The sequence below is a fragment of the Pseudophryne corroboree genome, chromosome 4 (assembly GCF_028390025.1).
Source record: "Pseudophryne corroboree isolate aPseCor3 chromosome 4, aPseCor3.hap2, whole genome shotgun sequence".
NCBI classification, from domain to species: domain Eukaryota; kingdom Metazoa; phylum Chordata; class Amphibia; order Anura; family Myobatrachidae; genus Pseudophryne; species Pseudophryne corroboree.
Window position 1 is genome coordinate 874,595,949 of NC_086447.1, and position 27,846 is coordinate 874,623,794.

The following is a 27,846-nucleotide window of genomic DNA, read 5'->3' on the forward strand; positions in this document are numbered from 1 at the left end:
CCCTGTGTTCAGCTCCTAACTGTCCTGTGTTCAGCTCCTAACTGTCATGTGTTCAGCTCCTAACTGTCCCGTGTTCAGCTCCTAACTGTCCCGTGTTCAGCTCCTAACTGTCACGTGTTCAGCTCCTAACTGTCCTGTGTTCAGCTCCTAACTGTCCTTTTCCTAACTGTCATGTGTTCAGCTCCTAACTGTCATGTGTTCAGCTCCTAACTGCCCTTTTTCCTAACTGCCCTATGTTCAGCTCCTAACTGCCCTGTGTTCAGCTCCTAACTGTCATGTGTTCAACTCCTAACTGTCCTTTTCCTAACTGCCTTATGTTCAGCTCCTAACTGCCCTTTAGTCAGCTCCTAACTGCCCTGTAGTCAGCTCCCAACTGTCCCGTGTTCTGCTCCCAACTGTCCCGTGTTCAGCACCTAACTGTCCCGTGTTCAGCACCTAACTGTCCCGTGTTCAGCTCCCAACTGTCCCGTGTTCAGCTCCCAACTGTCCCGTGTTCAGCTCCCAACTGTCCCGTGTTCAGCTCCCAACTGTCCCGTGTTCTGCTCCCAACTGTCCCGTGTTCAGCTCCTAACTGTCCCGTGTTCAGCTCCCAACTGTCCCGTGTTCAGCTCCTAACTGTCATGAGTTCAGCTCCGAACTGTCCCTTGTCCAGCTCCTAATTGACACGTATTCAGCTCCTAACTGTCTTGTGTTCTACTCATAACTGGCCCGTGTTCTGCTCCTAACTGTCCTTTTCCTAACTGCCCTGTGTTCAGCTCCTAACTGCCATGTGTTCAGCTCCCAACTGTCATGTGTTCAGCTCCTAACTGTGCCGTGTTCAGCTCCTGTCATGTGTTCAGCACCTAACTGTCCCGTGTTCAGCTCCTAACTGTCCTTTTCCTAACTGCCCTGTGTTCAGCTCCTAACTGTGCCGTGTTCAGCTCCTGTCATGTGTTCAGCTCCTAACTGTCCCGTGTTCAGCTCCCAACTGACCCATGGTCTGCTCATAACTGTCCCGTGTTCTGCTCATAACTGTCATTTTCCTAACTGCCCTGTGTTCAGCTCCTAACTGTCCCGTGTTCAGCTCCCAACTGTCCCGTGTTCAGCTCCCAACTGTCCCGTGTTCAGCTCCCAACTGTCCCGTGTCCAACTGTCCCGTGTTCAGCTCCCAACTGTCCCGTGTTCAGCTCCCAACTGTCCCGTGTTCAGCTCCCAACTGTCCCGTGTTCAGCTCCCAACTGTCCCGGTTTCAGCTTCCAACTGTCCCGTGTTCAGCTCCCAACTGTCCCGTGTTCTGCTCCCAACTGTCCCGTGTTCTGCTCCCAACTGTCCCGTGTTCTGCTCCCAACTGTCCCGTGTTCTGCACCCAACTGTCCCGTGTTCAGCACCTAACTGTCCCGTGTTCAGCTCCTAACTGCCCTGTGTTTAGCTCCTAACTGTCCCGTGTTCAGCTCCTAACTGCCCTGTGTTCAGCTCCTAACTGTCCCGTGTTCAGCTCCTAACTGTCCCGTGTTCAGCACCTTACTGTCATGTGTTCAGCACCTAACTGTCCCGTGTTTAGCTCCTAACTGCCCTGTGTCCAGCTCCTAACTGCCCTGTGTTTAGCTCCTAACTGTCATGTGTTCAGCACCTAACTGTCCTGGGTTCAGCACTAAACTGTCCCGTGTTCAGCTACTAACAGTCATGTGTTCAGCACCTAACTGTCCCGTGTTCAGCTCCTTACTGTCCCGTGTTCAGCTCCTAACTGTCCCATGTTCAGCACCTAACTGTCCCATGTTCAGCACCTAACTGTCCCATGTTCAGCACCTAACTGTCCCGTGTTTAGCTCCTAACTGTTCCGTGTTCAGCTCCTAACTGTCCCGTGTTCAGCTCCTAACTGTCATGTGTTCAGCTCCTGTTATGTGTTCAGCTCCTAAATGTCCTGTTCCTAACTGCCCTGTGTTCAGCTCCTAACTGTCCTGTGTTCTGCTCATAACTGTCCCGTGTTCAGCTCCTAACTGTCATGTGTTCAGCACCTAACTGTCCCGTGTTCAGCTCCTAACTGTCACGTGTTCAGCTCCTAACTGTCCTGTGTTCAGCTCCTAACTGTCCTTTTCCTAACTGCCATGTGTTCAGCTCCTAACTGTCATGTGTTCAGCTCCTAACTGTCCTTTTCCTAACTGCCCTATGTTCAGCTCCTAACTGCCCTATGTTCAGCTCCTAACTGCCCTGTGTTCAGCTCCTAACTGTCATGTGTTCAACTCCTAACAGTCTTTTTCCTAACTGCCTTATGTTCAGCTCCTAACTGCCCTGTGTTCAGCTCCTAACTGCCCTGTGTTTAGCTCACAACTGTCCCGTGTTCTACTCCCAACTGTCCCGTGTTCAGCACCTAACTGTCCCGTGTTCAGCACCTAACTGTCCCGTGTTCAGCACCTAACTGTCCTGTGTTCAGCTCCCAACTGTCCCGTGTTCAGCTCCTAACTGTCCCGTGTTCTGCTCCCAACTGTCCCGTGTTCTGCTCCCAACTGTCCCGTGTTCAGCTCCTAACTGTCCCGTGTTCAGCTCCTAACTGTCCCGTGTTCAGCTCCTAACTATTAGAGATGAGCGGGTTCGGTTTCTTTGAATCCGAACCCGCACGAACTTCACTTTTTTTTTCACGGGTCCGAGCGACTCGGATCTTCCCGCCTTGCTCGGTTAACCCGAGCGCGCCCCGAACGTCATCATGACGCTGTCGGATTCTCGCGAGACTCGGATTCTATATAAGGAGCCGCGCGTCGCCGCCATTTTCACACGTGCATTGAGATTGATAGGGAGAGGACGTGGCTGGCGTCCTCTCCATTTAGATTAGATTTAGAAGAGAGAGAGAGAGAGAGATTGCTGTGATACTGTAGATTAGAAGAGAGTGCAGACAGAGTTTAGTGACTGACGACCACAGTGACCAGTGACCACCAGAGACAGTGCAGTTGTTTGTTTTATTTAATATATCCGTTCTCTGCCTGAAAAAAACGATACACAGTCACACAGTGACTCAGTCTGTGTGCACTGCTCAGCCCAGTGTGCTGCACATCAATGTATTGTATATAAAGCTTATAATTGTGGGGGAGACTGGGGAGCACTGCAGGTTGTTATAGCAGGAGCCAGGAGTACATGATAAATAATATTATATTAAAATTAAACAGTGCACACTTTTGCTGCAGGAGTGCCACTGCCAGTGTGACTAGTGGTGACCAGTGCCTGACCACCAGTATATTAGTAGTATTGTATACTATCTCTTTATCAACCAGTCTATATTAGCAGCAGACACAGTACAGTGCGGTAGTTCACGGCTGTGGCTACCTCTGTGTCGGCACTCGGCAGGCAGTCCGTCCATCCATAATTGTATTATAATATATACCACCTAACCGTGGTTTTTTTTTCATTCTTTATACCGTCGTCATACTAGTTGTTACGAGTATACTACTATCTCTTTATCAACCAGTGTACAGTGCGGTAGTTCACGGCTGTGGCTACCTCTGTGTCGGCACTCGGCAGGCAGTCCGTCCAACCATAATTGTATTATATACCACCTAACCGTGGTTTTTTTTTCATTCTTTATACCGTCGTCATACTAGTTGTTACGAGTATACTACTATCTCTTTATCAACCAGTGTACAGTGCGGTAGTTCACGGCTGTGGCTACCTCTGTGTCGGCACTCGGCAGGCAGTCCGTCCATCCATAATTGTATTATAATATATACCACCTAACCGTGGTTTTTTTTTCATTCTTTATACCGTCGTCATACTAGTTGTTACGAGTATACTACTATCTCTTTATCAACCAGTGTACAGTGCGGTAGTTCACGGCTGTGGCTACCTCTGTGTCGGCACTCGGCAGGCAGTCCGTCCAACCATAATTGTATTATAATATATACCACCTAACCGTGGTTTTTTTTTCATTCTTTATACCGTCGTCATACTAGTTGTTACGAGTATACTACTATCTCTTTATCAACCAGTGTACAGTGCGGTAGTTCACGGCTGTGGCTACCTCTGTGTCGGCACTCGGCAGGCAGTCCGTCCAACCATAATTGTATTATATACCACCTAACCGTGGTTTTTTTTTCATTCTTTATACCGTCATCATACTAGTTGTTACGAGTATACTACTATCTCTTTATCAACCAGTGTACAGTGCGGTAGTTCACGGCTGTGGCTACCTCTGTGTCGGCACTCGGCAGGCAGTCCGTCCAACCATAATTGTATTATATACCACCTAACCGTGGTTTTTTTTTCATTCTTTATACCGTCGTCATACTAGTTGTTACGAGTATACTACTATCTCTTTATCAACCAGTGTACAGTGCGGTAGTTCACGGCTGTGGCTACCTCTGTGTCGGCACTCGGCAGGCAGTCCGTCCATCCATAATTGTATTATAATATATACCACCTAACCGTGGTTTTTTTTTCATTCTTTATACCGTCGTCATACTAGTTGTTACGAGTATACTACTATCTCTTTATCAACCAGTGTACAGTGCGGTAGTTCACGGCTGTGGCTACCTCTGTGTCGGCACTCGGCAGGCAGTCCGTCCAACCATAATTGTATTATATACCACCTAACCGTGGTTTTTTTTTCATTCTTTATACCGTCGTCATACTAGTTGTTACGAGTATACTACTATCTCTTTATCAACCAGTGTACAGTGCGGTAGTTCACGGCTGTGGCTACCTCTGTGTCGGCACTCGGCAGGCAGTCCGTCCATCCATAATTGTATTATATACCACCTAACCGTGGTTTTTTTATACCACCTAACCGTGGCAGTCCGTCCATAATTGTATACTAGTATCCAATCCATCCATCTCCATTGTTTACCTGAGGTGCCTTTTAGTTCTGCCTATAAAATATGGAGAACAAAAAAGTTGAGGTTCCAAAATTAGGGAAAGATCAAGATCCACTTCCACCTCGTGCTGAAGCTGCTGCCACTAGTCATGGCCGAGACGATGAAATGCCAGCAACGTCGTCTGCCAAGGCCGATGCCCAATGTCATAGTACAGAGCATGTCAAATCCAAAACACCAAATATCAGAAAAAAAAGGACTCCAAAACCTAAAATAAAATTGTCGGAGGAGAAGCGTAAACTTGCCAATATGCCATTTACCACACGGAGTGGCAAGGAACGGCTGAGGCCCTGGCCTATGTTCATGGCTAGTGGTTCAGCTTCACATGAGGATGGAAGCACTCAGCCTCTCGCTAGAAAACTGAAAAGACTCAAGCTGGCAAAAGCACCGCAAAGAACTGTGCGTTCTTTGAAATCCCAAATCCACAAGGAGAGTCCAATTGTGTCGGTTGCGATGTCTGACCTTCCCAACACTGGACGTGAAGAGCATGCGCCTTCCACCATTTGCACGCCCCCTGCAAGTGCTGGAAGGAGCACCCGCAGTCCAGTTCCTGATAGTCAGATTGAAGATGTCAGTGTTGAAGTACACCAGGATGAGGAGGATATGGGTGTTGCTGGCGCTGGGGAGGAAATTGACCAGGAGGATTCTGATGGTGAGGTGGTTTGTTTAAGTCAGGCACCCGGGGAGACACCTGTTGTCCGTGGGAGGAATATGGCCGTTGACATGCCAGGTGAAAATACAAAAAAAATCAGCTCTTCGGTGTGGAGGTATTTCGCCAGAAATGCGGACAACAGGTGTCAAGCCGTGTGTTCCCTTTGTCAAGCTGTAATAAGTAGGGGTAAGGACGTTAACCACCTCGGAACATCCTCCCTTATACGTCACCTGCAGCGCATTCATAATAAGTCAGTGACAAGTTCAAAAACTTTGGGTGACAGCGGAAGCAGTCCACTGACCAGTAAATCCCTTCCTCTTGTAACCAAGCTCACGCAAACCACCCCACCAACTCCCTCAGTGTCAATTTCCTCCTTCCCCAGGAATGCCAATAGTCCTGCAGGCCATGTCACTGGCAAGTCTGACGAGTCCTCTCCTGCCTGGGATTCCTCCGATGCATCCTTGCGTGTAACGCCTACTGCTGCTGGCGCTGCTGTTGTTGCCGCTGGGAGTCGATGGTCATCCCAGAGGGGAAGTCGTAAGCCCACTTGTACTACTTCCAGTAAGCAATTGACTGTTCAACAGTCCTTTGCGAGGAAGATGAAATATCACAGCAGTCATCCTACTGCAAAGCGGATAACTGAGTCCTTGACAACTATGTTGGTGTTAGACGTGCGTCCGGTATCCGCCGTTAGTTCACAGGGAACTAGACAATTTATTGAGGCAGTGTGCCCCCGTTACCAAATACCATCTAGGTTCCACTTCTCTAGGCAGGCGATACCGAGAATGTACACGGACGTCAGAAAAAGACTCACCAGTCTCCTAAAAAATGCAGTTGTACCCAATGTCCACTTAACCACGGACATGTGGACAAGTGGAGCAGGGCAGGGTCAGGACTATATGACTGTGACAGCCCACTGGGTAGATGTATGGACTCCCGCCGCAAGAACAGCAGCGGCGGCACCAGTAGCAGCATCTCGCAAACGCCAACTCTTTCCTAGGCAGGCTACGCTTTGTATCACCGCTTTCCAGAATACGCACACAGCTGAAAACCTCTTACGGCAACTGAGGAAGATCATCGCGGAATGGCTTACCCCAATTGGACTCTCCTGTGGATTTGTGGCATCGGACAACGCCAGCAATATTGTGTGTGCATTAAATATGGGCAAATTCCAGCACGTCCCATGTTTTGCACATACCTTGAATTTGGTGGTGCAGAATTTTTTTAAAAACGACAGGGGCGTGCAAGAGATGCTGTCGGTGGCCAGAAAAATTGCGGGACACTTTCGGCGTACAGGCACCACGTACAGAAGACTGGAGCACCACCAAAAACTACTGAACCTGCCCTGCCATCATCTGAAGCAAGAAGTGGTAACGAGGTGGAATTCAACCCTCTATATGCTTCAGAGGTTGGAGGAGCAGCAAAAGGCCATTCAAGCCTATACAATTGAGCACGATATAGGAGATGGAATGCACCTGTCTCAAGTGCAGTGGAGAATGATTTCAACGTTGTGCAAGGTTCTGATGCCCTTTGAACTTGCCACACGTGAAGTCAGTTCAGACACTGCCAGCCTGAGTCAGGTCATTCCCCTCATCAGGCTTTTGCAGAAGAAGCTGGAGGCATTGAAGAAGGAGCTAAAAGGGAGCGATTCCGCTAGGCATGTGGGACTTGTGGATGCAGCCCTTAATTCGCTTAACAAGGATTCACGGGTGGTCAATCTGTTGAAATCAGAGCACTACATTTTGGCCACCGTGCTCGATCCTAGATTTAAAGCCTACCTTGGATCTCTCTTTCCGGCAGACACAGGTCTGCTGGGGTTGAAAGACCTGCTGGTGACAAAATTGTCAAGTCAAGCGGAACGCGACCTGTCAACATCTCCTCCTTCACATTCTCCCGCAACTGGGGGTGCGAGGAAAAGGCTCAGAATTCCGAGCCCACCCGCTGGCGGTGATGCAGGGCAGTCTGGAGCGACTGCTGATGCTGACATCTGGTCCGGACTGAAGGACCTGACAACGATTACGGACATGTCGTCTACTGTCACTGCATATGATTCTCTCAACATTGATAGAATGGTGGAGGATTATATGAGTGACCGCATCCAAGTAGGCACGTCACACAGTCCGTACTTATACTGGCAGGAAAAAGAGGCAATTTGGAGGCCCTTGCACAAACTGGCTTTATTCTACCTAAGTTGCCCTCCCACAAGTGTGTACTCCGAAAGAGTGTTTAGTGCCGCCGCTCACCTTGTCAGCAATCGGCGTACGAGGTTACATCCAGAAAATGTGGAGAAGATGATGTTCATTAAAATGAATTATAATCAATTCCTCCGCGGAGACATTGACCAGCAGCAATTGCCTCCACAAAGTACACAGGGAGCTGAGATGGTGGATTCCAGTGGGGACGAATTGATAATCTGTGAGGAGGGGGATGTACACGGTGATATATCGGAGGGTGAAGATGAGGTGGACATCTTGCCTCTGTAGAGCCAGTTTGTGCAAGGAGAGATTAATTGCTTCTTTTTTGGGGGGGGTCCAAACCAACCCGTCATATCAGTCACAGTCGTGTGGCAGACCCTGTCACTGAAATGATGGGTTGGTTAAAGTGTGCATGTCCTGTTTTGTTTATACAACATAAGGGTGGGTGGGAGGGCCCAAGGATAATTCCATCTTGCACCTCTTTTTTCTTTTCTTTTTCTTTGCATCATGTGCTGATTGGGGAGGGTTTTTTGGAAGGGACATCCTGCGTGACACTGCAGTGCCACTCCTAGATGGGCCCGGTGTTTGTGTCGGCCACTAGGGTCGCTAATCTTACTCACACAGCTACCTCATTGCGCCTCTTTTTTTCTTTGCGTCATGTGCTGTTTGGGGAGGGTTTTTTGGAAGGGACATCCTGCGTGACACTGCAGTGCCACTCCTAGATGGGCCCGGTGTTTGTGTCGGCCACTAGGGTCGCTAATCTTACTCACACAGCTACCTCATTGCGCCTCTTTTTTTCTTTGCGTCATGTGCTGTTTGGGGAGGGTTTTTTGGAAGGGACATCCTGCGTGACACTGCAGTGCCACTCCTAGATGGGCCCGGTGTTTGTGTCGGCCACTAGGGTCGCTTATCTTACTCACACAGCGACCTCAGTGCAAATTTTAGGACTAAAAATAATATTGTGAGGTGTGAGGTATTCAGAATAGACTGAAAATGAGTGTAAATTATGGTTTTTGAGGTTAATAATACTTTGGGATCAAAATGACCCCCAAATTCTATGATTTAAGCTGTTTTTTAGTGTTTTTGGAAAAAAACACCCGAATCCAAAACACACCTGAATCCGACAAAAATAATTCGGTGAGGTTTTGCCAAAACGCGTTCGAACCCAAAACACGGCCGCGGAACCGAACCCAAAACCAAAACACAAAACCCGAAAAATTTCAGGCGCTCATCTCTACTAACTATCCCTTGTCCAGCTCCTAATTGTCACGTGTTCAGCTCCTAACTGTCTTGTGTTCTGCTCATAACTGGCCGGTGTTCTGCTCCTAACTGTCCATTTCCTAACTGCCCTGTGTTCAACTCCTAACTGCCATGTGTTCAGCTCCCAATTGTCCTGTGTTCAGCTCCCAACTGTGATGTGTTCAGCTCCCAACTGTGCCGTGTTCAGCTCCTGTCATGTGTTCAGCACCTAACTGTCCCGTGTTCAGCTCCTAACTGTCCTTTTCCTAACTGCCCTGTGTTCAGCTCCTAACTGTCATGTGTTCAGCTCCTAACTGTCCCGTGTTCAGCTCCCAACTGACCCATGGTCTGCTCATAACTGTCCTGTGTTCTGCACATGACTGTCCTTTTCCTAACTGCCCTGTGTTCAGCTCCTAACTGTCCCGTGTTCAGCTCCTAACTGTCCCGTGTTCAGCTCCCAACTGTCCCGTGTTCAGCTCCCAACTGTCCCGTGTTCAGCTCCCAACTGTCCCGTGTTCAGCTCCCAACTGTCCCATGTTCAGCTCCTAACTGTCCCGTGTTCAGCTCCTAACTGTCCTGTGTTCAGCTCCTAACTGCCCTGTGTTCAGCTCCTAACTGCCCTGTGTTTAGCTCCTGTCATGTGTTCAGCTCCTAACTGCCCTGTGTTTAGCTCCTAACTGTCATGTGTTCAGCACCTAACTGTCCTGTGTTCAGCACCTAACTGTCCCGTGTTCAGCTACTAACAGTCATGTGTTCAGCACCTAACTGTCCCGTGTTCAGCTAGTAACTGTCCCATGTTCAGCACCTAACTGTCCCATGTTCAGCACCTAACTGTCCCGTGTTCAGCTCCTAGCTGTCCCGTGTTCAGCTCCTAACTGTCATGTGTTCAGCTCCTAACTGTCCTGTTCCTAACTGCCCTGTGTTCAGCTCCTAACTGTCCTGTGTTCTGCTCATAACTGTCCCGTGTTCAGCTCCTGTCATGTGTTCAGCACCTAACTGTCCCGTGTTCAGCTCCTAACTGTCACGTGTTCAGCTCCTAACTGTCCTGTGTTCAGCTCCTAACTGTCCTTTTCCTAACTGTCATGTGTTCAGCTCCTAACTGTCATGTGTTCAGCTCCTAACTGTCCTTTTCCTAACTGCCCTATGTTCAGCTCCTAACTGCCCTGTGTTCAGCTCCTAACTGCCCTGTGTTCAGCTCCTAACTGTCCCGTGTTCTGCTCATAACTGTCATGTGTTAAGCTCCTAACTGTCCCGTGTTCTGCTCACAACTGTCCCGTGTTCAGCTCCTAACTGTTCCGTGTTCAGCTCCTAACTGTCCCGTGTTCAGCTCCTAACTGTCCCGTGTTCAGCTCCTAACTGTCCCTTGTCCAGCTCCTAATTGTCACGTCTTCAGCTCCTAACTGTCTTGTGTTCTGCTCATAACTGGCCGATGTTCTGCTCCTAACTGTCCTTTTCCTAACTGCCCTGTGTTCAACTCCTAACTGCCATGTGTTCAGCTCCCAATTGTCCTGTGTTCAGCTCCCAACTGTGATGTGTTCAGCTCCTAACTGTGCCGTGTTCAGCTCCTGTCATGTGTTCAGCACCTAACTGTCCCGTGTTCAGCTCCTAACTCTCCTTTTCCTAACTGCCCTGTGTTCAGCTCCTAACTGTCATGTGTTCAGCTCCTAACTGTCCCGTGTTCAGCTCCCAACTGACCCATGGTCTGCTCATAACTGTTCTGTGTTCTGCTCATAACTGTCCTTTTCCTAACTGCCCCGTGTTCAGCTCCTAACTGTCCCGTGTTCAGCTCCTAACTGTCCCGTGTTCAGCTCCCAACTGTCCCGTGTTCAGCTCCCAACTGTCCCGTGTTCAGCTCCCAACTGTCCCGTGTTCAGCTCCCAACTGTCCCGTGTTCAGCTCCCAACTGTCCCGTGTTCAGCTCCCAACTGTCCCGTGTTCAGCTCCTAACTGTCCCGTGTTCAGCTCCCAACTGTCCCGTGTTCAGCTCCCAACTGTCCCGTGTTCAGCTCCCAACTGTCCCGTGTTCAGCTCCCAACTGTCCCGTGTTCAGCACCTAACTGTCCTGTTTTCAGCTCCTAACTGCCCTGTGTTCAGCACCTAACTGCCCTGTGTTTAGCTCCTAACTGTCATGTGTTCAGCTCCTAACTGTCATGTGTTCAGCACCTAACTGTCATGTGTTCAGCACCTAACTGTCCTGTGTTCAGCACCTAACTGTCCCGTGTTCAGCTACTAACAGTCATGTGTTCAGCACCTAACTGTCCCGTGTTCAGCTAGTAACTGTCCCATGTTCAGCACCTAACTGTCCCATGTTCAGCACCTAACTGTCCCGTGTTCAGCTCCTAGCTGTCCCGTGTTCAGCTCCTAACTGTCATGTGTTCAGCTCCTGTCATGTGTTCAGCTCCTAACTGTCCTGTTCCTAACTGCCCTGTGTTCAGCTCCTAACTGTCCTGTGTTCTGCTCATAACTGTCCCGTGTTCAGCTCCTGTCATGTGTTCAGCACCTAACTGTCCCGTGTTCAGCTCCTAACTGTCCTGTGTTCAGCTCCTAACTGTCCTTTTCCTAACTGTCATGTGTTCAGCTCCTAACTGTCATGTGTTCAGCTCCTAACTGTCCTTTTCCTAACTGCCCTATGTTCAGCTCCTAACTGCCCTGTGTTCAGCTCCTAACTGCCCTGTGTTCAGCTCCTAACTGTCCCGTGTTCTGCTCATAACTGTCATGTGTTAAGCTCCTAACTGTCCCGTGTTCTGCTCACAACTGTCCCGTGTTCAGCTCCTAACTGTCCCGTGTTCAGCTCCTAACTGTCCCGTGTTCAGCTCCTAACTGTCCCGTGTTCAGCTCCTAACTGTCCCTTGTCCAGCTCCTAATTGTCACGTGTTCAGCTCCTAACTGTCTTGTGTTCTGCTCATAACTGGCCGGTGTTCAGCTCCCAACTGTGATGTGTTCAGCTCCTAACTTTGCCGTGTTCAGCTCCTGTCATGTGTTCAGCACCTAACTGTCCCGTGTTCAGCTCCTAACTGTCCTTTTCCTAACTGCCCTGTGTTCAGCTCCTAACTGTCATGTGTTCAGCTCCTAACTGTCCCGTGTTCAGCTCCCAACTGACCCATGGTCTGCTCATAACTGTTCTGTGTTCTGCTCATAACTGTCCTTTTCCTAACTGCCCTGTGTTCAGCTCCTAACTGTCCCGTGTTCTGCTCACAACTGTCCCGTGTTCAGCTCCTAACTGTCCCGTGTTCAGCTCCTAACTGTCCCGTGTTCAGCTCCTAACTGTCCCGTGTTCAGCTCCTAACTGTCCCTTGTCCAGCTCCTAATTGTCACGTGTTCAGCTCCTAACTGTCTTGTGTTCAGCTCCCAACTGTGATGTGTTCAGCTCCTAACTTTGCCGTGTTCAGCTCCTGTCATGTGTTCAGCACCTAACTGTCCCGTGTTCAGCTCCTAACTGTCCTTTTCCTAACTGCCCTGTGTTCAGCTCCTAACTGTCATGTGTTCAGCTCCTAACTGTCCCGTGTTCAGCTCCCAACTGACCCATGGTCTGCTCATAACTGTTCTGTGTTCTGCTCATAACTGTCCTTTTCCTAACTGCCCTGTGTTCAGCTCCTAACTGTCCCGTGTTCAGCTCCTAACTGTCCCGTGTTCAGCTCCCAACTGTCCCGTGTTCAGCTCCCAACTGTCCCGTGTTCAGCTCCCAACTGTCCCGTGTTCAGCTCCCAACTGTCCCGTGTTCAGCTCCCAACTGTCCCGTGTTCAGCTCCCAACTGTCCCGTGTTCAGCACCTAACTGTCCTGTGTTCAGCTCCTAACTGCCCTGTGTTCAGCTCCTAACTGCCCTGTGTTCAGCTCCTAACTGCCCTGTGTTTAGCTCCTAACTGTCATGTGTTCAGCTCCTAACTGCCCTGTGTTTAGCTCCTAACTGTCATGTGTTCAGCACCTAACTGTCCTGTGTTCAGCACCTAACTGTCCCGTGTTCAGCTACTAACAGTCATGTGTTCAGCACCTAACTGTCCCGTGTTCAGCTAGTAACTGTCCCATGTTCAGCACCTAACTGTCCCATGTTCAGCACCTAACTGTCCCATGTTCAGCACCTAACTGTCCCATGTTCAGCACCTAACTGTCCCGTGTTCAGCTCCTAGCTGTCCCGTGTTCAGCTCCTAACTGTCATGTGTTCAGCTCCTGTCATGTGTTCAGCTCCTAACTGTCCTGTTCCTAACTGCCCTGTGTTCAGCTCCTAACTGTCCTGTGTTCTGCTCATAACTGTCCCGTGTTCAGCTCCTGTCATGTGTTCAGCTCCTAACTGTCCCGTGTTCAGCTCCTAACTGTCACGTGTTCAGCTCCTAACTGTCCTGTGTTCAGCTCCTAACTGTCCTTTTCCTAACTGTCATGTGTTCAGCTCCTAACTGTCATGTGTTCAGCTCCTAACTGTCCTTTTCCTAACTGCCCTATGTTCAGCTCCTAACTGCCCTGTGTTCAGCTCCTAACTGTCATGTGTTCAACTCCTAACTGTCCTTTTCCTAACTGCCCTATGTTCAGCTCCTAACTGCCCTGTGTTCAGCTCCTAACTGCCCTGTGTTCAGCTCCTAACTGCCCTGTGTTCAGCTCCTAACTGTCCCGTGTTCTGCTCATAACTGTCATGTGTTAAGCTCCTAACTGTCCCGTGTTCTGCTCATAACTGTCATGTGTTCAGCTCTAGTCATGTATTTGAAAAATGACAGTTGGGAGCTGATTGACTGGAGCACCATTTATTATATGCAATGAGTTTTATTATTCACAAGGAGCTTGATCACTCATTGATAAATGAGCCCCTCAGTTACCAGCAGGAGAACCTTGAAAAAGCTGCAGGTTCCATGCAGCGAAACGCGTTGGTTATCAAATTAACCACCCATTGGATCGCAAACCTTCCTGGATACCCTGAACCAGACTCAAAAAGGAGAAAGCCAGATCGCTGGGGACTGATTCTTTCTACCAATCACCTGGAACCAAATATGACTGCATGGAACTGAGGATCTGCCTGCTAACCAACAGGCTTGTATGCCGCCAAAAGGACTAACCCTCTAGCGGACGCCATTACAGCACTTTTCAGGTTCGATTGGATATATCATAGTTCCCCGAACTCCATCAATAAATTACCATCAGAGGCGACAATAGGAACATGATTAATACCAGGACTTGACCACATATACAGTATGCTGTCATCGAATCATTGGCATTGGTGAGATACTCGTTATTTATCCAATGGTTGCTCTTAATCTACTAATAATTAACTGTTTTTAACTCATATTAAATATTTAATACTGTTCTTATTTTAAGTTTATGAAAATTATTACATAAAAGCCTACAATTAGCACTACTTCATACCACTGTGTGTATACTTTTCACCAGCAGGAGAACTGAGGTTTCACCATTTTCTGTCTAGTTTTACCAACAACATAAAGCGCAATGGAATTTGCTGCGCTATATATGAAATAAAATAAATAATATTAAATAAATAATAATAATAATAATAATAAATAAAATAAATAAATAAATATTAAATAAATAAACATTAGGGAAATGTTAGCCGTGCCACGCCTCCTACCCAGCTGGCGGTTGGGGATGGTAGTAATGCCTCCCTGTGCTCAGGACCCTACCAGTAATGCCAGCTCTCAGGTGGCAGTACGCCTCCTACGTGTTACATGCTACACCAATGCCAGCCGCACCTCTCTGTACATAGGAGAAGGTGGATGTGTGCCTGATTCAGAGTCATACACAATGCTGACGTTCAAGTAAACAAGCGATTTCCTGCAACCGCGCATGTGGAAATATTCCTGAAAACTCCCACAGTGCATGTGTTACACAGAGTGTATGCAGGTAGGCGCTGCTGCCATTGAAACACACTGTATGAGAACTGTTTCTTGAAAAGTTATGGACGTTCCTGGGCAGTGACTGGGAAGGGGCTAGTAGTGCATGCAATAGTGGGCGTGTTATGGGAGTGACGCGGGGGGGGGGGGTTATTAGTGAAAGATGCTGCATGCACAGGCGCCCATTCGCAAGCATGGGAAGCCATAGTCAGACGGAGAATCTTGTACAAGTTTCAATGATGTAACCGATGGTGGTGTCTAAGGGCCCACCAATCAGTATTGCAGAGTGAGCGGATGCTAAAAGTGGGTGTTAAAGTCCTTGTGTATTCATCCACACGGATGTACACAGGGGAAGGAGTTTGTATCGCATTTGCATAAAGTCCAGACGGGTGACCGTGCGCTTCTGCTTCCAACTCAGAATCAGCCCAGTGTCTCCAGCAGTTATTACTAATAACCAGTGGCAGTTCCATAGGTGGGACTGCAGCGCACCCAAAACTCAAATAAAGGAGTCACACCAACTGCCACCCCAATGCTGCCACACATCGCCGGCCGGGACTCACTGGCAGTTGGTGTCGCTCCCCTATTTGAATTCTAGACTGCGCTAAAGCCCCACCTCTGCAACTGCTAATAACACAATATACAGTTCTAGATTTGGGAAATAACATCTGAGGGTTCTATTTATGAAGCAGTGAAAAGGGTGGAGAAGTGAGCCTGTTAAGAAGTTGCCCACGGCAACCAATCAGCTGCTTCGTACAATTGTATAGAATGCAAATTATAAAATGTTACTTCAATGCTGATTGGTTGCCATGGGCAACTTCTCCTCTGGCTCACTTCTCCACACTTTTCACTGCTTCATGAATAGACCCCTGAGGGTTAACGTTGCAGCAGTTACTGAAGCTTGGAACGGAACTTACCGGGTATTGTTAAAATGAAATGATTAGTGTGGGAATGTTTTCTAGCTATTTATCCCGTTATTAGGGTTAATGACCCAGAAAGCGGCGATCCGTCTGATACAGATAATAATGAGAGCAGAATTCCGTCCACAAAAGGGTCCATTTATCAGCCTCAGAAGGGAATTCATCAAATTAGCCGTATCTCTCATATACATCTAATGCTATTAGCTTGTTTTCTCACACAAAATGTCCTGTAAGAACCATTTTATTGACGGGAAACATTGTTTTCTACCAAAGTCTACTGAAGCTTTGCTCATAAATAAGGGTGGAGCGACAAATGGGGTCACCTGTGCGCAATGTTACGTCACTCAATAACGTATCTAAGCTAAGAATATACCTTATTCCCGTCTTAGGGTGGGTGCACATCAGGCAGATATCAGCATAATTTTCCGTATCCCCCGAGGACCATGCAACGCCTTCAGGTCGGCCATGCTGCACAGCCAACGGGATGATATCGCATGCGGCACCATGCATATTAATGAAGGACGGAACAGTGATCGTTCCGTCGCTCTTTAAATCTTTCTTGGGGGGTACCGGCAATCTAGCATGGTCCAGGGTGAAGGGAAATCGCCCTATTGGCCTGATTCTGATGTGTAGCTGGCCTTAGATTCACACTAATGTACTATGCAGATAAAGCCATATGACATCTTAAATATGTTCCCATACCATTTATTGCTATTTACAAAACTATTGTATACAGTAACATCTAATAACATCAATAATAATCTTATTACCTCATTTATTAATAGGGTATAAATGCATAACTACTATTTTTTAGACCATAAAGCGCTCCAAATTATATGATCAAAAATAACTAGCAATAGACGCTGCTACATCTATGAAATGGGGCAGGTTACAGAATGTGGAAAAAGAAAAGAAAAATGAAATAAAAGAAAAGAAAAAATACCTAACCAAACTGATGGAGCAAACTCCAGAGTGGCCAGCTCCCTACATTTTCTAACTGGTGGATGATAGGTACTAGAGGGGGAGGAGCTTCACACTTTTCTAAAGTAATATTGTGCCGGCTTCCAGTAACCAAGCCTCTATACCCTGGCGTAAGCTTCCAGTGCATACATCCCAACCATGGGGGTCATTCCAAGTTGATCGCTAGCTGCCGTTGTTCGCTGCATAGCGATCAGTGAGAAAAATGGCTAATCTGCGTATGCGTATGCACCGCAATGCGCACGCATGTCGTACAGGTACAAAGTCCATTGTGGTTTTGCACTGGTTCTAGCGACGATTCCAATTGCACAGACGGCCGCAAGGTGACTGACAGAGGACATTTCTGGGTGTCAACTGACCGTTTTCAGGGAGTGCTTAAAAAAACGCAGTCGTGGATGGGCGTTCACTGGGCGGGTGTGTGACGTCAAAAGCCGCCCCTCCATCGTTAGAATCAACGCACACGAAGAGTAACTACAGGGCTGGTCTTGTTTTGCACAAAAAGATTTTGCAGGCGCTCTGCTGCACAGGCGTTCGCACTTCTGCAAAGCGAAAATACAATCCCCAGTGGGCTGCGGCAATGCATTTGCACGGCTGCTAAAAACTGCTAGCGAGCGATCAACTCGGAATGATCCCTCTTGTCATTTTCCAAAGAGGGACACACAGCGGCACAGGGGGCGTGGCCTATGAAAAGGGGCATGGCTTCGTGGAGGGTCCGCAATCGCGAGCCACGCCCCGTTTTTGTCACTGGGGGGGGCATGCCCAGCGCTCCCTAAGCTGCTGGCATGCCCCCTCTCCCTTTGTCTCCAGTGAATAGACACTGTGCGCATGCGCACAGCGTCTAATCACCGCTGCTCTGCTAAGCAGGGCAGCGATGACAGGAGCCTCCTGACTGCCCCCCCTACCGCCTTACCGCGGGACACTGCGGCCCGCGGGTGGGACAGCGGGACAGTCCCAAAAAAACGGGACTGTCCCGCGAAAAATCGGGACAGTTGGGAGGTATGCAGTGTCCCCTAGTGGATGAAAGAGAAATAAAGGCTGTGGCTTTAGGAATGGGGTGGAACACTAGTCTGCTGATCCGGTTAAGCTGCATCCTATTGGACGCTGCATCGTGGCAGATTTTATAGACACATTTAGGACCATAAGACAAGGACACTTATTTTACAATTTTTGGGGGCTAAAAGTGAGTCTTATGGCTAAACAAAAATATGAAACTTGTAGATAAGTCATTTAAATAAACAGTAAAACATTATTTATTCAAGACTGGGTTCCAAAGCCGACTCCCAGCTTTCCAAGAATAACAATGTTTTCAAGTCCTCTAAATTGTATATTGATGGACAATGGGGGTCATTCCGAGTTGATCGCTCACTAGCAACTTTATGCAGCGCTGCTATCAGGTTAAAACTCGGCAAAACTGTGTTTGCACCGCAATGCGCAGGCGCGTCGTACGGGTACAAAGAGGATGGATTTAACGAAGGCGATGGATTTAACGAAGAACCCATTCGCACAGCCGATCGAAGGTGACTGACTGAAAGAGGGCGTTTGTGGGTGGCAACTGACCGCTTTCTGGGAGTGTTTGGAAAAACGCAGGCGTGTTCAGGTGTTTGCAGGGCAGGTGTCTGATGTAAATTCCGGGACCAAAAAGACTGTAGTGATCGCAAGGGCTGAGTAAGTCCAGTGCTACTCAGAAACGGCAAAAAACTTTTTTGTGCCATCGGCTGCACACGTGTTCGCACACTTGCAAAGTGCAAATACACTCCCCTGCGGCGACTATCTGATCGCAGCGTTGCAAAAAGTTGATAGCGAGCAATCAACTCGGAATGACCCCCAATGCTTGTAGCCAGTGGTAGCAGGAATAGGGTATTACATTGAGGTTCAGATGTATTAAGCAGTGAACCAGTGGAGAAGTTGCCTATAGAAACCAATCAGCTTCTACCTATGAACTTATAAAATGTACTTAATAAATGCTACCTCAAAGCTGATTGGTTGCGATAGGGAATTTCTCCATTGGCCCACTTGACCACTGTTTTCAATGATTGATACATCTGTGCCTGAGTATCTTCTGACCGTAATGTACCTCATTGGCTGAGTCCGTAGCGCCGTCTTCAAGTCTTCCACTATCTTATTCCTTGTTTCTGTATCTTCCTCATCGAAGGCGTACAGCGTCTGCATCTGCGGGGACAAAAGATCACATGACTACGGCCGCAGCGAACCAACTGCATCCTATCCAAGCACAGGTCACTAACAGCTGAATGAATGAAAGGGAAGTTATTAGATTCTAACAGGGCATTGTTTCATTTCTCTGTTTAATGCCAGTGGCCTTGTATGCAAATGAGAAAATAAGTGAATTCAGCAGATTTTCCGGTTACGTAAGGAAACAGAGATGCGCCTGGCACTATATTGGAGTTAGTTACAGTATATCAGTCTTATAACACAACATACTGAGGCATTTATGAAAATTGCTCTTTTGATAACGATTTAGAAAAGCTGCTGTTGCCATTAGCAACCACAGAGACTAATATTTTACTAGTACAGTATAGGAAATGAAAGGAAACACCTTTTCAACTTCTACATGAATACTTTACAGGGATTTTTCGTAATGTCCCCATAATCATTGGCTATAAAAACACTTGGCAGCACATGTAAACAGATCTGACAATTGGAGCCCTCCGTTCCCTGGTGCCGTTACACCCACTCACGTTCACACTGGTGTTTGTGTGTGTCATGGTTTTATGAAGGCTTCTTCTGCCATTCAATGCTTTAGACACAAGTTTTACACAATGCGGTGAGTGGTGACCCCCAGCCGGGAGCATGATCAAACGCCAGTGGGTACAAGGCCAAAACATCCCCCTGGGATTCTAATACCAAAACAATAGCAGAAATTCTCATTCAATATTAGACACACTGAGACCATTTTGAGTCTATGCAGGCCCAAGTGGCTGCTAGGTCCATGTAGAAAGCTACAGTATGATGTCCATTGCGCCCCGTGTAACATACAATGGCATGTAGCTGAAACGCATGCACATAGACAATGGGCCTAATTCTGAGTTGATCGCAGCAGCAAATTTGTTAGCAGTTGGGCAAAACCATGTGCACTGCAGGGGGGGGGGGGGGGGGGGGGCAGATATAACATGTGCAGAGAGAGTTAGATTTGGGTGGGGTGTGTTCAAACTGAAATCTAAATTGCAGTGTAAAAATAAAGCAGCCAGTATTTACCCTGCACAGAAACGAAATAACCCACCCAAATCTAACTCTCTCTGCACATGTTACATCTGCCCCCCTGCAGTGCACATGGTTTTGCCCAGTTGCTAACAAACTTGCTGCTGCGATCAACTCAGAATTACCCCCAATGTGAGAGGTATTTTATCTTGGAATTACAGTATATCCATCTCCTGATTAAACGCACTGACACAGGGAGATCATACTCACTGCACAGCCCCAGTTTCTCCAGGCATGGATTATTATCAGGACATGAAAGTGACCAGGAGCTGCACAATATGAGTGGGGTTTGGGGGGACTGGGAGGAGGCCTAGGCTTACCACTGGGCACTGCTGACAGGTATATGAGGAGATGCTATGGAATCTCACTGACTTCCTTCATCTCTGAGTATGAAGGCTTGTACTGTATATAACGGAGATGAGGTCACCCGTTGCTGGTCTGGAGGAGTCAGTACGTCTGTTCCCCGATGTGGCACATCCGCCAACATACCTGTCTCACAGTTCTCCTAATATAACCCATCTGTGCCAAATGCTGTGAAACGGAGCGTAATTATGGGAAACATGAGATCCCAAAGTGAGACGCCTCTATACCAATCCCAGCGTAATGCTTGGGACTCATCCAGCCAAGCACTCACTGGATCCAACACTCTGACACATGGGAAATCTCCTGACAGTAACAGTGGGGGTTACATGTGTGTGTGTTATGTCATGTACGTGTATTACACATATATTATATCATGTGTGTCTTATGTCATGTGCGTGTATTACACATATATTATATCATGTGTGTGTTATGTCATGTACGTGTCTTATGTCATGTACGTGTGTTACATGTATGTGTTATGTCATGTGCGTGTATTACACATATATTATATCATATGTGTCTTATGTCATGTACATGTTACATGTATGTGTTATGTTGATGTTGCATGCATTTGTTATATTGGAGATGTATTAAGCCTGGAGAAGTGATAAAGCAGTGATAGGTGCAAGATGATAACGCACCAGCCAATCATGATGGTTTAAAAAAAGACAGTTAGGAGCTGATTGGCTGGTGCGTTATCACCTTCCATGTATCACTGCTTTTTCACTTCTCCGGGCTTAATACATCTGCCCCATTGTGTGTTACATGTATAGTAGATCATAGTAATTTGCATGTGTCATGTGCATGTGTTACATGTACAGTATGTTTTATATTGTGCAAGTATTACATGTATATTATATCATGTGTGTCTTATGTCATGTGTGTGTTACATGTGTGTTATGACATGTGCGTGTTCTGTGTATATAACAGCATGTGTATGTTATGCCATATACATGTGTGTATTATATGTATATTATATCATGTGTGTTATGTCATGTGCATGTGCTACATGGGTGTGTTATGTCATATGCATGTGTTAAATGTATGTGTTATGTTATGTGGGTGTTACATGTATGTGTTATAGTGTGTGTAACAGTACATCATGTTCATGGAAGAATTGAATTTTGTTTGTTACATGTGTTTGTTATGTGTATGTTATATCATATGTGTGTTATATGTTTATATCATATGTGTTACTGTACATACATCATGTTTGTTCAATATCATGCAAGTGTCACTTGTACAGTATGTGTGTTATCGTGTACTATGTGTATGTTAGTTAATGTGTTTGCTTTGTCATGTATGTGTTACATTATGTGTGTGTTATATGTCAATAGTCACAAAAACCAGAGCAGGACTAGTCTGACACAAACATATGTGACTGATAAAGAAACACACATGTTATTATTACCTCACTTCTGTGTGTTGTGAAATGTTATACTTTGGGGCATATTTGCAAAAGTGGGAAGGGATACGGTCGTCAGGTCAACAGGCATTAGGTCGACCACTATTGGTCGACATGTAGTAGCTCGACAGGGCTGCTAGGCCGGCATGGTCTATAGGTCGAAATGTGATAGGTCAACATGAAAAAGGTCGACACGAGTTTTTCAAAATTTTTTTCATTTTTCCTACTTTACGATCCACGTGGACTACCATTGGGAACGGTAACCTGTGCCGAGCGCAGCGGTAGTTGAGCGAGGCACCTTGCTCGAAGCATGGCGAGCGGATACGGTGCACTAATTGGGGTTCCCTGTCACTCTACGAAGAAAACGACACCCAAAAAATGGTGAAAAAAAACCCATGTCAGCCTTTTTCATGTCGACCTATAGCCAATGTCGACCTAGCAACCCTGTCGACCAATAGTGGTAGACCTAATAACTGTCGAACTAAGTGTGGTTGACCCAACGACCCGTACCCAGTGGGAAAAACCCATATTCCATCAGCTTTAGGGCTCTTTATCACCTTTCCCTATACATCAGGGGTATGCAGCAGCAGCAGCAGCACAGGGGAACCTGTCATGAGATTGCAGCTTCTTATTTGGATAACATCTCTTTTATAGGTTGAATTATGTTTACTTTAATGCATTTTTTTTTTTACATTTATGATGTATTTTTTATTAGTGTAAGCTTGATTTTGTAGATGTCACAAGTCTGTCCCAGCGAAGCTGTACGTTAACCCTTACCTCTCCGGGCTCAGCTGCCTTAGCGAGATTTTACAGATTGTGGTGATGAACTCCTATGACCACATTGTGATAAGGAGGAGCCTTAATTCATTAAAACTGTATAATGAATAATAATAATAATGATAAAAATAATGTAACAATTAGTGTGAAATGACACTGTAGTAATGGGGATTATAGGTGGCGGAAGGGCTCGTCAGTGAGTACGAAACTTACAAGTAGCCTGTATCAGAGCTGCACACCGTAAGAGGGCGGCACACCGCCTGTCGGCAATGTCACGTGATTTACACATCAGCACTTTTACAGATTTAGCTTTGCGTTGCCCTTTATAAAACGTTTTTAACCTTCGGACATCATTTTTATTCCCACGAGTTACAGTTTTAGGTTTGTACCAGCAAGTTACACAGACCCCCTTATACAGATGGAGCCCTGCTTATCTATCCCTTTAATAGGATTCACTGAGCCAGTGCTGTAATGACTTAATCCCCTGCTGTATTGTTCTCTCTGTATTGTATTGCAGCTGAGAACAACAGATGAAAGGCTTATGCTAATAAACCTTGGTGCACCATGGTGCAGCAGAGAAGGCTAGATGAGCTGCTCCATGGTGCACTAGAGAAGGGTAGATGAGCAAGGTTCCATCTGTACATCATTTGGAGTTGTGGCAACTGTATAACAAGACCCTGATCTGGTATATACTGTATACACCTGTCTCCAACCAGCAGCCGTTGTAAGAATTACAGTCCTGGCACCTCAGGGGGCAATGACATGTGCATGGCTTGTTTACACCATGTTTCAGGACTTGTGTATCAGCTGGTAAAATTGAAGAACTTCTAGATGGGATAAATGTTAGCAGCTGATAGTTCAGATGTTGTGGCAACACCTTTGCACCGTCACCTAGATGCCCTGGGAAGAGCTGAAACCTTGGACACGTCACACACCAGCTATGGCCATTGAATATCAATGAGCACAGCTGCTGCCAGAGGTTCCCCGGGATCGCTCAACAGCTGAAATGAAAACTGGTCCAGCATAGTCTACCAGGAGCACAGCTGTGAGAGCCACAATTCATGGTATTATAATCCTGACATAACTGGAGAGGAGCTTTATATACTGCAGCCTCCGTATTTGCTGATCCTGGCTTCCTCTGCTCTCCTGTGAGACAATCCTGAACTAGGACTCACCCACCGACAAACACCAGATATGGGCTCAATGGAGCCGCTTGGTCGCCCTGTGTTTCTTGATGACATGTGCACCAATTTTTTTAATGGATAAAAAACAAAAAAAAGACACAGAGAAAAGCAGCATGGATCTGCAAAAAGCACGTAAGACAGAGTCACTTATGGATTAAATGGGTAGCAGATGATTTACCGACGAACACAATACCGACGGTCATAATCCTTGCAGCCATTGACCGACAGTCAAATACCGACTCGGTTAAAATACTGATATTCATTGTGCCGACATTTTAAAAATGCCGACATGGTCAGCATACCGGCATTTGACATGCCGACATGTCAAAATGCCGACATGCATTTTTTAGGAGTTTTTGCCCCAAAACAGACTTGTTCATACTTTACCATCCCAGTGGACCTGGAGGGGGAATATAATAGTGTGCCGTGTGCAGCAAGGCACTGCGGCCGAAGCATAGCGAGCCATGCGAGGAGACACGGTGCACTTAGACTGTGTCCATGTCGGCCTATGTCGACACCGACACACAAAAAGAGAAATAAAAATCCATGCCGGTATTTTGACATGTCGGCATTTCAAATGTCGGTATTTAAGACTATGCCGACATTATGAACATGTCGGCATAATTAATGTCAGTATTTTGACCATGTCAGTATTTTGACCGTCAGAATTGTGTCCGTCGGTAAATCATACAGAACCCGGTTAAATACAGTATGTGGTTACTCCTAGTAAGAGGTTTTCTCATCAGAGAAATACTGCAGGTGGACTCTGATCAAGAGAGTAACTACCACGGCAGAGGCGGGCCCTTATTCCCCGTTCCATGAGTTACGGTTGCCGTGTGTTACAGCGCCATTCCTGCAATCACCCGTGCACTGGTATTATAAATGTCTCACAGCATGTTTGGGGTTTGAGCACCAGTGATAAGCCTTTTATATGTAGGGCGGTGCAATAATAAGCCCTATCGTTTCTATTGATAAATACCATCCTTACAGCCAGCTGTATTTATCACCAGCACAGAATAGAGGTAACCTGCGTCAGTGATGATAAGAATGTAATGTATCCGTTCCTAATAATGTGTATTGGTGACGAGCGCACATTAGTATTGGATCCGCCAGCTGGAGTCACTATAGATTATAAGCTGTGTGGGGATGATGCAGCAGGCAGCCTGGATGTTAGCGTGGTCTGGAGCAGCAGAGGGATACCAGATGAAGACACGCAAGGATGAAGTATATCACTGTAAGAGGAGTAACAGGAGTTGGGATCTCCACGCACTGTTTTCCATCTTCATACCAGAATCAGACAGATGAAAAGATTCTGTGGACACCGTAATAATTATCACTTTCTCCGACATCCAGCACAGATGGAAGAGCTGACGTAACGCAGAGAAGGGGTGAGATGGAAAATATCACTCAGTGTAAGAAAGCAGCTTGCATAGCATGAAAACATCTCAGGGGGTATAAATAGTATCTGACTACAGAGCGCGGACAACAAGTATTGTTTACTAAGCGCGCATCTACAGTATGTGTCTATGAGGCAGGAATAGATGGTGATCAATGGTGTAATGTCCCCCTTCTTCTCCTGTGTAGGGACACAGATCATTGTACGCCAGCATAGGCTGAGGGTTCCTCCGCTGATGTATAATTAGAAGTTCAGATATCTATAGGTCGCCCAAGTCTGAGAGCTGTATATACCAATATGTCATTATAAAGTTAGTGGTTTAGAAATGTAAGCCAACAATAGGAAAGACACTGGCACAACAATGTGCAGCTTCTACTCTAACAGCAGAACAATTCCATCACCATAGCTATGATATGAATGAGGCCCAGTAGAACCCAGCCCAGGCCATGACCTACATTATATGGACAAAGGTATTCAGACGCCTGACATTACACCAACAGGGACTGTAATGATATTGTATTGAAATACATATACTTTAATATGGAGTTTGTCCTCCTTTTGCAGCTATAACAATGGGGGGTTATTCCGAGTTGTTCGCTCGTTGCTGATTTTCGCTATGCTGCGATTTGTTGCTAATTGCGCATGCGCAAGGCACGCAGGGTGCATGCGCTTAGTTATTTAACACAAAACTTAGCAGTTTTGCTGTGGCTTCAGCAACGCTTTTCAGTTGCACTGCTGTTCGGTAAATTAATGACAGGAAAGGGGCGTTTCTGGGTGGTAACTCAGCGTTTTCCCGGCGTTTGCAAAAAAATGCAGGCGTGTCAAGGAAAAACGCGGGAGTGTCTGGAGAAACGGGGGAGTGGCTGGCCGAACGCAGGGCGTGTTTGTGACGTCAAACCAGGAACTAAACGGACTGAGGTGATCACAATCTGTGAGTAGGTCTGGAGCTACTCAGAAACGGCAAAGAATTATTTAGTAGCAATTCTGCTAATCTTTCGCTCGCACTTCTGCTAAACTAAGATACACTCCCAGAGGGCGGCGGCCTAGCGTGTGCAATGCTGCTAAAAGCAGCTAGCGAGCGAACAACTCGGAATGACCCCCAATGTTCAATCTTCTTGGAAGGCTTTCCACAAGATTTTGGAGTGTTTCTGTGGGAATTTGTGCCCATTAATTCTGTAGAGCATTTATGAGGTCAGTGATGTTGGACGGGTAGGCCAGGCTCACAATCTCCGTTTCAGTTCATCACAAAGGTGCTCGACGGGGTTTAGGTCAGGTCAGGTCTGTGCGGACCAGTCAAGTTGTTCCACATCGAACTCAAACCATGTCTTTATAGCCCTTGCTTTGGGCACTGGGCACAGTCATGAGGGAATAGAAAAGGGCCTTCCCAAAACTCTTTTCACAAAGTTGGAAGCATAGCATTATCCAAATTGTCTAGGTATGCTGAAGCATTCAGATTGGCCGTCACTGGAGATAAGGGGCCTAGCCCAAACGCTGAAAAACAACCCCATACCATTATCCCTGCTGCACCAAACTTCACATTTGTCATAATGCAGTCAGGCAGGTAATGTTCTCCGGGCATCCGCCAAACCCAGACTCACCCATCTGACTGCCAAACAGAGAAGAGCTATTCAACACTCCACAGAACACGTTTCCACTGCTCCACAGTCCAGCGTCGGTTTGCTGTACACCACTCCATCCAACGCTTGGCATTGGACTTGGTGATGTGAGGTTTGCATGCAGCTGCTCGGCCATGGAACCCTATTCCATTAAGCTCCCGCAGCACAGTTTTGTGTTTACATTAATGACAGTGGAAGTTCGGAACTCTTCAGCTATGGAATCAGTGAGCGTTGGCGACTGTTACGCACCACGCACCTTAGCAGTCGCTGACCCCGCTCTGTGATTTTACGTGGTCTTCCGCTTTGTGGCTGAGTTGCTGTTGTTCCTAAATGCTTCCACTTTCTAATAATATCACTTACAGCTGACCGTGGAAAATCCAGCAGGGATGGAATTTCATGAAGAGTCTTATAGCAAAGGCGGCATCCTATCACAGACCCACCAGTCACTGAGCTCTCAGGACTACCCATTTTGTATCACAAATGTTTGTAAATAAAGGGCCGGATTCAACTCATATCGCACCCGCTATCTCCCATCTAAAGTGACGGGAGATAGTGGGGCGATATTCAAATGCGCCCCGTTATCCCGCTCATTACAGTCTGGTTTAGGCGACTAAAGTAATGGGCGCGATCGTAAAGAGACCCGTTTGTGCGCCCAAACGGGTCTCTTTACACGCATTTCAGCTCGCTACCTCCTCCGGGGTTATCGAGCTGAAATTAAGTTGTCGTGCCCATCGCTGGCGGAACATTTGAATCCGGCTTTGCAAAGGGCCGCTCTCTTCCCCCCCAAAAAAATAATGTGAGAATTGTGCCAGTGAATGTACGCCCATCATCTAGGGTTACCACGAGCAGTGTCAGGATGGATATAATCCGCTTTTTGGTTGCTATACCTCCTCCCTCCCCACAGCCCTACTTACCTCCCACTGCACACAGTATGTTTCTCCCCTCTTCCCCCTCAGCCAGGGTGTGAGCTATGAGTGGATCCTGTCTCTGTGAGGTCTAATCCTGAAGCAGTGAAAAGAGTGGAGAAGTTGCCCATGGCAACCAATCAGCTGCTCCGTACAATTGTATAGTATGCAAATTATAAATGTTACTTCAATGCTGATTGGTTGCCATGGGCAACTTCTCCACCGGCTCACTTCTCCACTCTTTTCACTGCTTCATGAATAGACCCCACGTCTCCTACATGAAGGTAAGTCACTCACATGATACAGTTACGTTTTAAGGGCATATTTGTTATACACAT

At 47.0% G+C, this 27,846-nt stretch overlaps 1 protein-coding gene across 4 annotated transcripts in view; it reads right to left on the reverse strand.

The window, feature by feature from the left end:
- Positions 1–27,846, reverse strand: part of DAAM2 (dishevelled associated activator of morphogenesis 2) — a 471,074-nt gene that overhangs the window by 236,990 nt on the left and 206,238 nt on the right. For all 4 annotated transcript variants that reach the window (XM_063918836.1, XM_063918833.1, XM_063918835.1 and 1 more), the window contains exon 5: positions 18,721–18,815. In XM_063918836.1, coding sequence (XP_063774906.1) covers positions 18,721–18,815 — 95 coding nt within the window. The remainder of the gene's footprint in view (positions 1–18,720; positions 18,816–27,846) is intronic.